At 38.3% G+C, this 15,524-nt stretch overlaps 2 protein-coding genes across 9 annotated transcripts in view; one reads left to right on the forward strand and one right to left on the reverse strand.

The window, feature by feature from the left end:
• Window positions 1–15,524, reverse strand: part of LOC4816424 (protein FAM102A) — a 57,597-nt gene that overhangs the window by 28,054 nt on the left and 14,019 nt on the right. Inside the window, exon 1 of one of the 8 annotated variants that reach the window (XM_015181214.2) lies at window positions 18–94. The exons of the other annotated variants lie outside the window; for them this stretch is intronic. The gene's annotated coding sequence lies outside the window, so the exon portion shown is untranslated. Of the gene's footprint in view, window positions 1–17; window positions 95–15,524 lie in introns of those variants that run through there. 8 annotated transcript variants of the gene reach the window in all.
• On the forward strand, window positions 9,363–10,156 carry LOC6902600 (proteasome subunit beta type-3-like). The gene has a single exon (XM_002133090.3). It carries the CDS (start codon window positions 9,490–9,492, stop codon window positions 10,102–10,104), a length of 615 nt encoding a protein of 204 aa, XP_002133126.2. The 5' UTR covers window positions 9,363–9,489; the 3' UTR covers window positions 10,105–10,156.

Genomic DNA, 15,524 nt, shown 5'->3' on the forward strand with positions numbered 1-15,524 from the left:
AAGTAAAAACTATTTACTTGAGATGATGAAATGCCAGTTGGTTGCACTCCTCCAGCTTACAACTTTACGATGGAATAAATTGCACTTGGCTTACCTGCAACGAAAGAAGGGGGAAAAACATTTATGAATATCATATAAAATATAGTTAATTTTCATGGAAAAAGAGACCCTTTTCCAAGCGGCAAGACGTCGTTATTCGAGTTGCTTCATGCATGAAAACCCCACCAAAAGCACTCGAAAAATACTCAAAAAATAAACAGAAAATAAAATAAAAATAGAGTAGTCTAAATTTGTGGGTTGGGAGCTTAAAAAACCCTCGAAGAACCAAACCAAATTATAATTTATTCGGGAATCAAAAAGCTTTCTAATATTTTGGCTGTACCATCCTTCGATTTATACCCCCTATACCACTCGCACACCTTCGTAAAGCTTCGGCAATGAAGCGAATGACATTGGTACGCTGTCCCTAAGCGAAAGGGCACAATCGATTCGATAGGGATACCTACAGATAGGAAACGGAGCTTATGGAAACCCAGAGATCTATATCTAAAACCTAGGAAAACTCCTGCCTTGCCTATGTCTTAGACTTGTGCCACTCACCGAGTCATAGAGCCTCTAAACACATATTCTTTGCCTCGTAGTTTTATAGTCTTTGCTTAAGGGCATTGCGGCTCTCACAGAGAAGGTGGGGTGGAGCAGAGCAGAGTAGAGCACACAAAACACAGCTGGTACTTGCGACCTGGTCATTCATTGCATTGTCTTTTGTCATCATTGTCTTTGACGAGTATGAGCACGATGATGTGTCAAGTGGTGTGGACTGCAATCATCCGTAAATATGCACAAAGTACGGCTAGGGCTACGAGTACAGGAGTATGTATACATATATTTGTTTTATACGAGTTATTTCTTACAACAACAAGGCGTTTTTACACAGAAGCTGTTGATGTAATGCATTGTTTTGTACTTGAAGTCGCTCTTTGTTTGCCTGGAGATACAGATACTCGCGCAGTGACATATTGTACAGCATTTACATGGCATATATGTATGTATCTCTCTGGATATATACTCGTGCAAGTATATGGTTTGTAATATGAGCAATAAACGCAGCCAGAGATTGACAGCGGCCACATCTCTTTATTGTGGTTCCTCCATGTGGGCAAGATCTTGGGCTTAAAGATCTCTGGAGGAAAAACCAGCATACAGATACAAATTATTACTAATATTCCAAGTGGAATAAGCTTTAGTGATTTCATGGGCAGATTTCTATATCAATATTGTCTACATTTCCATTTGAATTAAGTATTTTCCAACACTCTCAAATCGTTGAAATTAAATTTAAAAAAAAAATACCCCCCAAATAAAGGTTTCCCCGCTAAGATCCCTTAAGTTCTTTATTTAGAATCGAAATATATTCCCTAATTTAGTATTTGCCTCGAAAACACCTTTAAATACCCGACTAATCTGATCAAAAGCCCCAAGGAACCTTCAATCATTGCACAAAAATTAAAAATAAATTTGGCCGACTTTTTCTTGGAATTTTTGCATACTAACCCTCTCGATAAGGCACCTCGTAATCATGCGAATTAAGAGCTCAAACAGAAGTTCCTATATTGTATATTGTATATTGTATTTAGTGTGTGTTTCTCTGAGTATTTCGGGAAGGGAAGGTCATAAAATCTGTAGAAACAGCTGGTTTCGCGGCGGATGTTTGCCTGGAAATCAATGTTAAAAGTTGGGGAATTTCTGTGTATAAACGAACCGCATTTATCGGAGGAGCCCTTGGGTATATTTACCCATATACCAGAGCGTATATTTGCGCAGTTGTGGCACTTTGAAGTTTAAATTTAAATGTGGTAGCTTTTTTTGTATCTTTTTCCCAGCCTTAAAGTTCAATAACTTTGCGGAGAGGCTTCCGCCGAGGCATTAAAGTGCTGCCATTAGTCCAATAATTTGCTACCATCTCAAGCCCCTGTCTGGGGCTAACACTTCCACTTCCCCTGCCGCTTTATCTTCATCTTTTTTCGGTTACTCTTTGGGGCATCAATCACGGATAGGCATGCCACTCGTAGAGCTGTCTTCATGTCTCTGGCCTTTTCGAACCGATCGCCCGACCTGACGTGTAATATATTCATTATCGTTCATTATTCAAGGTGTTTACATAGCGGTTCTTTCTGCTTCACCCCCATATCATCCTCTCTGTCTCTCTGACTATCTCTATTTCTGTTTCTGTTTCTATTTCTCGAGTAATGCCTTTCGGGTCGTCTCATTATCTTTTGTTTTGCTTTTTGTACATTTTTCAAGTGCGAGTTTATGGGGCGGTGTAATAAATAGAAATTATTTGATAAAGGAAGGTACTCTTGGACTCTGCCGATAGGTGAACGCAGTGGTAATCGCAGTGGCGATAAGAACGATGGGAACCCGGTCTGCTACGAGGGCAACGCTATGAGATCCGCTATTTCCAAAGATCTCATTGGAATGTCTCCCTGCCTCTCTGTAGAATATTTTAACCCTTTTTCCTCAGCTGGAAACCCTCAGCCAACTCCAATTTCTTTGCCTCTTCAGCATTTTTCTCTCATTACTGCAGCTGCCCTCAAAATGATATAACCATATTTTAATATTGTGCATAAAAAACGTTTACCATTCCAAAAAACTTCAACAAAGGTTCAAAAAAAGAGTAAATGACACAAAAGACTTTCAAAAAAATGCAAAAGCAAATAAAAGTAAGATTACGAAATGCCCAAGCGACCTCTGGAAAGGCGCTGGAAAAACATACCTCTCGAATGAGGGGAAAAACTCGTCTAATTGCTGGGCGTTTAGGCCCCAGAGTAAAAGATAAACTTTTACCAACACCCGAGGGCCCGAGGGCCCGTGCCCGTGCCCGTACCCGTGCCCGTGCCCGTACCCGTTCCTTCCTAATGGATGATGCGCGGAGACCCCAAAGCAGAAAAAGATCATTAATAAAAGGGGAGGCGGCCCAAGCACGGGTCCATTCAAAAATAATGAATCTTTGGCTTCATTTGATTCGCGCTTTGACGCAGTTTTTTCAGTGGGAGGGGAGGGAGACTCACTTGAGTGATTTCAATCAAACGGTGGACCCCGACCCCGACCCCGTCCCGTCCCGGGCATTATCTTCAATTACTCAAACAACAACAGCAGAAAATATATTGCAGAATCTGGCAAATGATTGACACAAAACATGTTATGTCACAGGGGCGCAGGGGGAGCAGCGAGGAGGGGGGTTGGGGGGCTAAGCGGTGGATATATGTCAAGAGAGGCGACTCCCAGTCTCTGAGATTAAGCATACGCCATGTGTGCGGTCTGAATGACTGACTTTTCAATGGAAGCGACTGTCGACTGTCGTATGGCGGCTGGAGGCTGCCTCGTGTCGCAATTAGAATTTATCGCATTTGGTGTCGCATTTGTGCTGTTGCCATGTTGGGGGATATCCACAGCAACAGCCCCCAAAGTGGATCCAGCTTACGTTACGTTTTTCTGGCTGCCTCAAGTCCGGTTCTCTCTCTCCCTCTCCCTCTCCCTCTCTGTAGATAGCCATTCAAGTTACGCCATAATCACACATGCTATACATGTGTTTAAGTGCACTCTTGAGCGTTACTTTTTCGTAATACCCGTAGTATATTTTTTGTATTCCCCTTTGCTTTATTTTTCATCATATTTTAATTGCTCCGCGGACAAATCACGAGTAAATAAATCATTGCTTTGGCACTTTTCAAGAGCACTTCTCCGTGAATATGATAAATACACAAAAGCGGAATTGAAAAAAACTTTTGGAAATATAATTGGTATACAGTTTTTGATAGAAATAAAGTCCCATATTCTTTCATATCATTTTCGTTGAATGAGAATCGATAGAGAAGTGTAGCACTCGAACGAAATGCTTGCTGATTTTGAGTTCCGGCTTTGAGTGAATGCTTCTTTGTTAGAGGCACTTCTAACATCCACTTCTTAAATCCTTAAAAGTAAATTTTTTTGTAGTATTTGTTCTCCCATGCGCTAAAAAATGATTGTTTGAGAGGGGAAAGTTTTTTTGAATAGTTTTTTTTTTAAAGAAGCCGAAATATCACTGCCTTTTAATTTTTTCTTCGCCCCTTAATAGTATTTCGATCAAATCTAATAGATTTTTCTGATATTTTCTAGATTTATTTCTGTTATAATCGCGGTATTTTTTCTGGTACTTTCTTGGTATGTATCATTTATTTTTTTTATATATATTTTTTTATACATTTTTATATTTTTTAAATACTTTTTTATATTTTTTATATACATTTATATTTTTTTTATATACATTTTTATATTTTTTTATATACATTTTTATATTTTTTTATATACATTTGTATATTTTTGTATATACATTTTTGATATATTTTAGTTGGTCATTTTTATATTTTCGTGGAATATTTTTTTATTTTTTCCTGGTATATTTTCCGGTATTTCAACACTTGTATGCTATTTACTGGTATTAAATTGTGTTTTTATGGTATTTCCTGGTATTTTTCTGGTATAATATTTTATTTTCCTTTATTATAGGGTTTCGCAATATTTAGTGTTATTTTCGGATATCTTTCTGATTTTTCATGGTATTTTTCTGAGACCTAATAGCCTTGTTTAGGTTTATTTTTGCTTCCACTTGTCGAATAACTTGGTTTGAGATTCACTGCAAGAGTTTGTATAGAGTATACGATGAAAAGCGCTTCCTAGTGCGACTTTTCCGTACAACCCCAAGGACACACTGCCCCCAAGAACTGTAGGGCCTAGAATACACACAAAATCCATTCACAAATCCTTACGATCTCCAATTGTTTCAATATTTATTTAACTTGTGCAACGAATAAATTTTGCATTCCCGTTCCCATTTCCATTTTCGCATTGAAAAGGCTTGATTGATTTTCAACAAAGGAGAAATTCCTCAATCTTTTATTTATTTTCAATTTTCGCTTGGAAAAGCGATGTACTGAAAAGCGGTCGAACATATAAATTTCTTTGTTTTCCGAAAAAGAGAGAATTTATTGCGCCTCTGGCGCTGCTGCTGCTGCTGCTGGCGTCCGTCAGAAGTAATAAATAATTAATATTCTTACTCAACAAGCAATTAAATGTTTTTATGGCACAAACGCAGAAAACAAAGCCAAAAAGAGTCTAACGTAATTTGCTTGAATGCAAATACAATTTGAATATTTATTTCCACATCCAATCCCCCGACAACCCGATGGATTCTGATGAGTTTTGCCAAATACGTAAAGTAAAGGTTTATGCCAAATGCAAAAAGTGTTCGTTCAATGCAATAAAATCCCCCCTATAAAGAGGCAGCGAGTGAAGCGGAGATGAAAGATACGTATCGCTGGATGATATATACATACGTATCCATATATATTGTGTATCGTATATTTCTCAACCCGCACGCGTGTATGCCAATGCGAGTCATTGAACGTCGGTGCAAATGACTTCATCATTGAAGTAACTGACAGATACGTATCTCCCCCTCTCTCTCGCTTTTGTACATATATCTACATAGACGTAGGAGTGTGTGTGAGTAGCATATGGATAGATAAGTCTCCTTCGCCCTCCCTCCCGATGCTCGTTTGAATCAATGTAAGCTCTGACTGAAGCTGTCTATTGAATGAAGTGAAATGAAATGAAATGTTCGCTCGTTCTCATGACTCTCGAATGAGTATTCGCAAAACACATGTCACCGAGTGTCTGCATCAGCAATACCAGCAACAACTATTTTACGGGGTACTTTATGTGGCACTTGGCCAGGCCAACATCATCAGGTTGACTGAACTCTTTTACAGAGTGTGCAAAGGGAGTGGAGCTCCAGGACCTTGGGGATGTGCCCAGGCAGTGCTTTGAACCAGGAGTGGTGAACCCCCAGTCGGTCATCTTTTGTGGGAATTAGCTAGTTTTCTTTTTTTGCATGCTCTTCACTCAGACACTTGGAAAGGTTAAATACAGCACTAATATATGGCTGGGAAATATATCATTAAAATAAAAGGTGTTCTGAGTGGATAGTGAGTGTTTTAGCTGTTGGATATTCTTTCAGGAATCTGGGTTGAAGGAGTATACGCACATCATATGTCCTCAAATCCCAAAACAGGTTTAAATGTTAGTTTTTAATTTCGAATTTTTTTTTTCGTTTTTCTAATGTGGGGAAATGGACAAGCTTCGTTTGGTATTTAATGCTTGTGGTATTTTTTTGTATTTACATACATACAGGCAGGCTCCGTTTTTCATTTACTTTTGCGGATTACGTTTTCAGCCAAAACGTTTCGTTTTCGTTTTAAGGTGTTCCATTTTTCACATATTTTTTTTATCGATATGTTACATTTTGAAGTCCGAATTAAATTGGGCGGGAAACAGCTGTGCTCACCCAGATTTTCTGTTGAGCGCATGTTACAAGCACAGTCTGAGCTGTTACATGCACATTTGTGCTGTTATACGCAAAAATTGATTAATTGCCAACGTTCCGATAACCAAATCGGAATGCGTCAGCTGCTTACACCAAAACGAAATTTGTTGTTGCTGTGGCCAATTTTTTCCGAGTCAAATTTTAGGTTGGGTTAAAATAAAATTATTTATAAAGAAAGCACAAGTTAAATTACCCTGATATAGGTATCAAGTTTATGTTAATGCATCAATAAGTCATCTATTTTTTTCCTTTTGCAATTAAGGTTCGTTTTGTTGTATAAAAAGCCGTTTACTTTTCATTTCGTCAACGAAAATGTTTTCGTTTTGAAAACGAAGAAATCTTGCGGAATGGGAAAAAGAGAGCACCAATTTATGTGATTTCAAAAGTAAATCGGAAAACTTTTGTGAATGTGAAAAACGGAGCCTGGCTGATAGTATTTTTGCTGATTTTGTTGTTTAGTATTTATCTAGTATTTACTAGAATTTTTCTGAAATTTCCTATATACATACATACATATTTTAAGGATTACCTAGTATGTATCTAGTATTCTTCTAATATTCTTCTAGTATTCTGCTAGTATTATTCTAGTCTTCTACCATTATTGTAGTATTATTGTACTATTACTCTGGTGTTCTTCTAGTATTTTTCAAGTATTCTTCTAGTAATCTTATTGTATTCTTATAGTATTATTCTAGTCGTATTTTAGTATTAATCTAGTATTTTTCTGGTATTCTTCTAGTATTCTTCAAGTATTCTTCTATTATTCTGCTATTATTCTCCTAGTATTTATGTAGTTTTTTTCTAGTATTATTCTAAAATTATTCTAGTATTATTCTGGTATTCTTTTAGTATTCTTCTGGTATTTTTCTAGAATTCCTTTGGTATTCCTCTAGTATTCTTCTGGTTTTCTTCTAGTATTGTTCGAAAATTCTTTTAGTATTATTCTATTATTTTTCTAATAATCTTCTAGTATTCATCCAGTATTATTGTAGGACTTTTCTAGGATTCTTCTAGTCTTTAATGATATTTACCAATGTATCCTTATAGTCTTTGTCAGTAACTCAACTGTTTTCAATTACAATGCCAAATAAAGTTCCTTATAATAGCTTCCAAATCACTTTCACCTCTATCAACCATCAAATCCTGGCACCATCGCACGCCCATGATTTTTTGCACTCTTGTACTCACACTCTTTTTACACATCAGATGAAATGGTAGAAGAAAAAAAGAAAAACTACTGAGAAATGAACGCAGTGGCAGTGGCAGCAGTATTTGGTGTAAAAAATAGTTCGCGTGCTGATGCCACATTTCAATTTCGTTTTCATGCACAACCTTACACTTATTTTTCTTTCTTTATTATATTTTTTCACTACCACGCTTTTATTTTAATTATATTCTGTGTTTGGTCGTTGGTAGTCCCCCGAGAGGAGGAGGAGGGGGAGATGCAGAGGCGGGGGCAGGGGCAGGGGCGTTTGTTACTTTAGTGAACATGTAAAGGCTTTATTTATAATTGGCTTGCACTTTTGTGTTCAGTTTTTCAGTGCCTGTCTGAGCAAGTTTTCCTTTTCACTGTTTCGTGGAAAATGAACTTTTAAATAATACATTGACTAATTGCATTTAATAAATATTGCAATCCCCTCTGTCCGCCTCGCCTCCAACGAGCGAGAGATCTCATTAGCCTGAAAGTATTTTTGTTTTTATTTTTGGTTAAAATTAATCCACTTCGTTTGTACGTAAATTAATATCCCTCTTTTCGGTTTTAATTATCGTATGATGCGTTAATTTTACTCATTCTCTTTGTCTCTTTCGCTTGTTTTCTACCATTAATTCTTGGTTTTATTTTTGCACTTTGCGTGTGGAGGCATTTTTAATTTCCCTAGGCTCAGCCCCAGTTTTTTCTATTTTCTATTTTCTTTTTACTTTTTACGTAATTTACTTAATTTTCGTAGCCCCGCAAATGTTTATACGTCTAGACGAGGGCCTCCTCACTCCATCTCTCGCTCTCTTTATCTCTCTCTGTGGTATTGTTATGGTATTTATGCGGTCATTGTTTCTGTTCGGGGAATCTTCAAAAGGAGGCTCCTTAGATGGTGTGAGGTAATTAAATGCGAATAAGATTCTCTTCTCTGACCATTTGAGTGATAAATATTTAGGGGATGTGTGGCTGAGAGATGGGAAAAGTTTTGGCGAATTATATTACAATGGTATTTTTTGTTTTTGTTTTATGGTATTTACTGAATCCTTTGTTAAAATATGAAATAGTATTTTTGAGGTATTTACTGGTAATAACTGTTATTGTCTTGCATTAATTAGTATTTTTCTGGTATTAAGTATTATTTTTTTGCTATTAACTAGTATTTTCTGGTATTAATTAGTATTTTTCTTGTATTAAGTATTATTTGTCTGGTATTATCTAATATTTTAATGGATCAAAGTAGTATTTTCTGACATTAGCAAGTATTTGTCTGGTATTAACTAGTATTTTTCTGGTATTATCAGGTATTTTCTTGTATTAAAAAGAATTTTATCGTATTAACTAGTATTTGCTGGTATTAACTAGTGTTTTATAATATTAACTAGAATTGTTCTGGTATTAACTAGTTTTTATGATGTTAACTAAAATTTTTCTGTGCCTAAGTAGTAGTTTTCTGGTATTAACTAATATTTTCTGTTACTAACTAGTATTTTTCTGGTACAACCCAGTATTTTATTGTATTAACTAGTATTTTTCTGGTCTTAGCTAGTATTTTATATCAAATAGTATTTATCTAGTATTAACCAGTATTTTATGGTAGTGTTTAGTATTTTTCTGGTATTAACTAGTATTTTCTGGTATTTACTAGTAGTTTCTTTTATTTACTTGTGTTTTTCTGATATTAACTAGTATTTTTCTATGTATTTTATGGTATTTTTTTAACTAATGTCATCATAGTGTGCCGTTACTTCAAATGAAGCAAGTCATGAAATCTTTGTCAAAAATATTTGGCAATGAAAAGCGAATTCTTAATTTGTTTTAATTGAATTTCCGTTAGTATTTTTCAAGCTTTCAAAGTCCTAGAAGAGCCGAAATGTCGTTCGGTGGCTGTGTTCTGGCAATGCAGGGCAAAGAATGCGTGGCCATTGCCACAGACCATCGCCTGGGATGCGGCTCTAACCCGGGTCAGAGGATTGCCGGGGATTTCAAGAAGGTCTTCAAGGTGGGACCCCGCATGTTTTTGGGTCTGACCGGATTCCTCGCCGACGTCAATACAGTGTGGGATCGCCTGCAGTACCGACAAAATCTGTACGAAATCAAGGAGGGCTGTGAGATGACGCCCGAGGCATTTACCACCATGCTGTCGAATCTGCTCTACGAGCACCGCTTCGGGCCCTACCACGTGCAGGCCGTGGTGGCAGCACTCGATCCGCTTGCCCTGCGGCCGTACATTTGCAGCGTCGATCTCATCGGAGCGCCCACCAAAAAGGATTCCTTTGTGTTCTGCGGCAGCTGCGACAAACAGCTGTGTGGCATGTGCGAAACACTCTGGACGCCGAACCTAGACCCCGAGCAACTCTTTCTAACGATGTCGCAGACCCTGACACATGCCTTCGACAGGAATATCACATGTGGCTGGGGCGCCACAGTCTTTGTGCTGGACAAGGACAAGATCATGGAGCGGGTGATTGATGTTCGCAAGGATTAGACCTGGGGGTGGTGGAGACATTAAAAACATTTCAAATGATAAAGAAATACTTTTAATGGTATCTGCAAGGTACAGATTGGGGTTAAAGCGAAAACTGCTCCATCAGCTCTCAGCGAAACACGTGTTTGCCCCCCCCCCCCCCCCCCCCCCCCCCCCCCAACTTCCCATTAATTTAGGAATTTAAACTCGAAACCTCAATTCCAATTTGCAAGAGACTCCCCCCTCTTCATTCCATCAGCGCATACAAAAATACAAAAAATTGCAGCATTGCATAAAAAACACGACTTAAAAGACGATGAAGATCCAACGAAAGTAAGTAATCGTACGATACTATATTTTTTGCGATATTGGGTCAGCAAATATTTGCAATTACAATTGATTTTTTGGACAACAAAAAGGCGCGGTGGCATGGCCCACAAAAAATTGACACAGAATTTCAAAATCTATGTGAAAATATTGGGCAAAAAGAAAATTAATATGATTGTAAAGAGACGAACGCGAGAGACAGACCGAAAGATGATTATTAGTGCAAAGCAAATTGCGGCTTTTTGTTGTGGAGCGAAACCAAAAGTGGAGAAATAGGGAGAAGGCAAGGAGAGGCGGAGGGGGGGAGGGGACTTGGACAACTTATTGGCCCAAAAATAGTCGAAATAAAGCGAGTGGTGTGTGAAACCGTTTACAATGTGGCAACACGACAGAGATCTCCGACAAGACTATGGCACGGTCTTAATTTCCATTAATTTATATCATTATTTTTATTATTTTTACAAGCAAAACTAAAGGCAAACCTTTTTGGCAGCCAGAAGAAAGTATAGCAATCACGAAATTCATGGCCTCTTCACTCACTTTCATTCATGAAATGAAGTTGTCTTCTTGTTGAATCTTACAACAAATTAATTGCCATTTTGTGGCACTGCCGCTGCCCCTGTCTCTGACAATTGTTTCAACTTTCTACAGATTTTCACTCGAACAAGAGAAATACTTTGCAGTTTTATGGTACTTTTGAAACTTGTTCTGTCGCTAAAAAGATTTCGCCCCAATGGAAAATCGAAAACCGAAAAGAAAAAGAAGACAGAGATTAAAGCGTATCATTTTAACGATTAGTTCCTTAAACATCGAAGAGATGGGAATACCAGCGGAAGAAGCAGAAGCTTTGGCGTTTAATTTTAGAAAACTGACATCATAATAAATTTCGGAACACAGACGACAGGCAGTGCTGTCTGTGCACACAGATATTCCAAAACAGAACGACAAAACTGTTCGAAAGTGGATTTATGATCGGGGAGCACAAATGTCTCTTTTTTGGGTTCGAAATTGGGAGCGGAATGAGGAGCCCCATAAGTGCTGAGTGGCTGAAGGATTTAGTTGATGTTTTCCCATCATTTTGCTTGTCGATGCTTGTTAATTAAAATCCAATCAGATCGGGTGGAATTTTCACAGTTCTTTCGGCTTCTTCGGGCGTTTAATGTGGCACGGAAGTGGCATAAAATAATACCGCATTTCATTCCAAAGGAATGTTCTATATTTATTTCTGGAATAGATGAGTAAGCGGGAAAAACCAGAGAGTGTTTGTGAAAAGAGCAAAGAGTGGGTTGAATGCATTAATGAAAGGGAAATTTGATGGGAAATTAAATACATATTTCTATGGAAATGTCATGCAATTCAATGGAAAATATAATGGAAAGACATATTTTGGAATAATTTAATTTAATGTAATATTAATTTAATTTATAATCAAAAAGTCTTTTCAATAGATCCCAAGAAGAGTACAAGAAATGTATAGAAATTCGATTTAATTTAATCTCATAATTCCTTATATTTTAACCGCTCTACCGTCCCAAATAATACCTATATTTTCGTGAATCATCTTCATAAACATATTTTCAACAGCTCAACAAATATTTACAAATGTCTTTCACATCAACAAGGCACCAAATATTTGCTTGAACCCAAGAGTTTACTTGGCAAATATTTAAAATACAAATTCCAGCGATGAAACGCTAATCAGTGGATCATTCTAGATATATCCCATACCCAATTCTTACTTATTAATTATTTAATTCGAATAATCTTCGACCCAGACTGGTTTCGAGATGTATTTCCTTTACAGAACCACACGGGTAACCATGAAAACTGCCGCGACTCTGAGTTCAGACGGAAATTTGCATATAAAAACGTTTTCAATTTGCATTTTGAAGAGTTGTTAAACGAGTAATTGAGTAAATTGAGGTGTAAAGACACATTTAAGCGGTAAATGCAGGTATTTATTGAGATTTTCCATTGGATAAGCACTAGAGGATGATATAATATGAAGTATTCTTTGTTTTCGAAGAGGAAATTCAGGGAAATTGTGAGAGGAAATGCAATCGAAGCCAAAAGCATGTCTTTTCTCCCACAATTCTTTCCGGGAAATACGGTTTTCCCTTCCATTAAGACACGTTCTTTTGTCTAGCTTATAGAGAAGTTTCCCCATGTTCCATATAAAAGCTGCTCCCCGAAATTCCTCCATGGTTTAAGGATTATCTTAATTTATGAACCATTTTCCATGTTTCCATTTAATGTTCTACAAAAGAAGCCCCCCCTCTATCACATTTTAGCTTCAATAAAATTCCAAAACATTTCCATCTTCACACCTTTTAATCTTCTCCCGAAAACCCACATTTCCACCCACTCGCTACGCCCCAGTGCCCCAAATGGAGGCCATCGGGGAAATTTTGATGAAGCAGCTAATAAATTTAACTGCCTGTCAAAGTCAGGGTAAAAGTTTTGCGGGCACCACTTGGGGCCTGCCCCCCTCCGTCGAATCATAACCAATTATAAACAAATAAAAGAACTGTGCCAAAATCCACACCTGAGAAAACGCCTCCCACCGCACCTACATTCGAGAAAGGGCATGAAATCTTAGAAAGTCGAAGCATTGAATGCCCTTCGGCGATTAATCAATGCTGATTATGGTACGATATAGTGATCTGATTTGATTGGAATATAGCTAAAAGTATGAAGAAATACTTGAAATTACAAATATCTTTGGAAACAAAAGAGGTTTTCCTATAAATACCACTTTTAATGGCGGTGTTTTCTATGAAACCTACATGAGTTAGTTTTAAAAAAAAGCTTCATTACAAGTATTTTAATCAAATAATTTCCTAAGTGAAGCCATTAATTAATTTATTTATTATAACCCAACAATTTCTACCTCAATCTTTCAGAATAAATACTAACTTCTCTGTCACCAAAATCCCCTAAAAATCATCATACCCCTTTATGAAACAGGGAACTATTTGATGTGAAAAAAGTATGCCAAAAAAGTGCGTGGCGCACATTTATGAGACGCCAAAAGCAAAAGCACAAAAACAAAGACAAATATCTCTCTCTCTCTCTCTCTCCACCGAGTTTTCCGCCGTCTCCTCCGCTTCCTCCTACATCTCCATCCAAACTCTGCTTTGCTGTGCTTCCGTTTTGGCATTAATTTGTGTAATTTTGTTGACATTTCTGTCGTTTCCGCCAAAGTGACTTTGGCTCCAGTTTCTCAGCTCCAGCTCCAGTTCCAGCCCCAGCGCCAGCTCCAGCCACAACACAACTTTGGCTGCCTCTCGGCGTGGCTCCATCTCGATGGGAATATATTTGCACTTAGAGTTTGCCGCCAACTTGTTTGCCAGCCGTGCTTTTAGTTTTTGGTGGCAGTGCGAGTGCCACCGCTGCCTGATTAATTTGCTTTATCGGCTGTGCCTCTCGGCTGCTCCGCTCATAATGGAGCGCGTGTCCAAAAGACCAGACGAAAAAAAACCACAATAAATACCAAAGCCATAGTCAAAGTCAACCATTTGGCAATTTATTTGAATTTGTTGCTGCTTTTGTTGCAAGAATTTTATGGGCTTGAGATTGGGAGCATGTGTGTGCCTTTACGGACGGAGTCGAGGCTAGGGGATGTCCGAGCCGAGTGCTAAACAATGAATGTTAAACAAGATCTCAATGATGGCAATGTTCGGGGCTGTGGCATCAATTCAGGGGTTTTATTGGCCCAAGAATTAGATGGAATGTTGGTTGGAGGAGTTCTTGATTTAATACCATAAAAATAGCTATGGAAACCTTTTCAAAGGTGTTGTAACATTTTTTAAGAATTTTTAGAAGCGGAATGTTCATTATATTATCTCGGAATATCGCATTTTAAAGCTACTAATTGGTATAATATTTGACAAAAGGCTAAACAGAACTCTTCAACCATATCGGACAGCTTCCTTGGGCCCTAAAAGAGTCCTAAAACGGAACTCTGGAATTCTTCAATCTACAAATTGAAATAGTTTCCTAGATAGCCCTCTAAAACAGTCCTGCAAAGAAAGAAATACCTCATCTAAGGGTCGTATTCGAGAGATTATTTCATCTGAGGGCTGTACAAAATATTTAAACCCCTCATAGAACACTTTTATGGCACTTTCCCTCCACCTGTGCCCCTAGGTACCCCTACCCCCTGCACAATTAATCTGCAGCTAGTTTTCCACCCCTGCCCTCTGCACGGGAACGATAATTATTACTTAAGGGCGTCATCTAAAATGCAGAAGCTCTCGACTAACTTTGTTATGATGAATGACCACTAAAGAGGGGGCGAAAGTTGTATCTGGGGGTGGGAGGTGGGTGTATATCCTGCAGATATTCCAAGTATTCTATTACTGGGGGTCCCTTCCCCCACCCACTCCTGGTGGAACTTCTGCAACTGCAACTGCCACTGCAAATAATTGCCGAGGAACGAGCGACGAGTCGAGTGCAAACAGTGTGCATAAATAAATAAATAAAAGCCCACGATGCAGAAACAAAGTTTCGCTGGCTCTGGGGGGCTGTTGGGGTTCTCTATTTTCTATTCATTCCAGGGACGGGGGGCATTTGGGTGTTTTGGGGTTTTTGTCAGACTTTCCACACGAACAAACTCATCAGCAGAAATGCTTTCCGGCAGCTTTTCTCCTCCCCCTCCCCCTCCCGCTCAAGCCCTAAGCCCCAAGTGCAGCCAGAGCCCCCCCCCTCGAGTGGGAGCCCCACAACAAGTGGATGGAAACCGAAATGCGGAAGCGCTTTAATTTAGAAAAATACTCTCGTACTGTGTCGTTTTCAGTCGGTTTTGTTTTTTAGTTGGGTTTTATTTTAATTTTGTTTTTAGTTTTGTTGGTTAAAGCAAATAGAAAACTACACTGCCGCCGTTCCCACGACAAACAATTGAAATTGACAATTGACAATGCAACAGGAAAGGCACGCTATCCTCCTCCGCCTCCTCCTCCTCCTCCTCCCCCTCCTCCACCGCCTTGAGGGGTCGAAACTGTTGATACCCTAAAATATACATCGTTTTACACAGAAAGAGAAGAGGATAGACTCATGATGCTACTTTAATCACATTTTAGTGAGTTTTATAGAAGGAAAAACATGAAATTACA

The sequence above is a fragment of the Drosophila pseudoobscura genome, chromosome 4 (assembly GCF_009870125.1).
Source record: "Drosophila pseudoobscura strain MV-25-SWS-2005 chromosome 4, UCI_Dpse_MV25, whole genome shotgun sequence".
Taxonomy (NCBI): domain Eukaryota; kingdom Metazoa; phylum Arthropoda; class Insecta; order Diptera; family Drosophilidae; genus Drosophila; species Drosophila pseudoobscura.

Bases quoted from the DNA above. Each gene is read 5' to 3' on its own strand.
- LOC6902600 (XM_002133090.3), top strand. From the start codon at position 9,490: ATGTCGTTCGGTGGCTGTGTTCTGGCAATGCAGGGCAAAGAATGCGTG.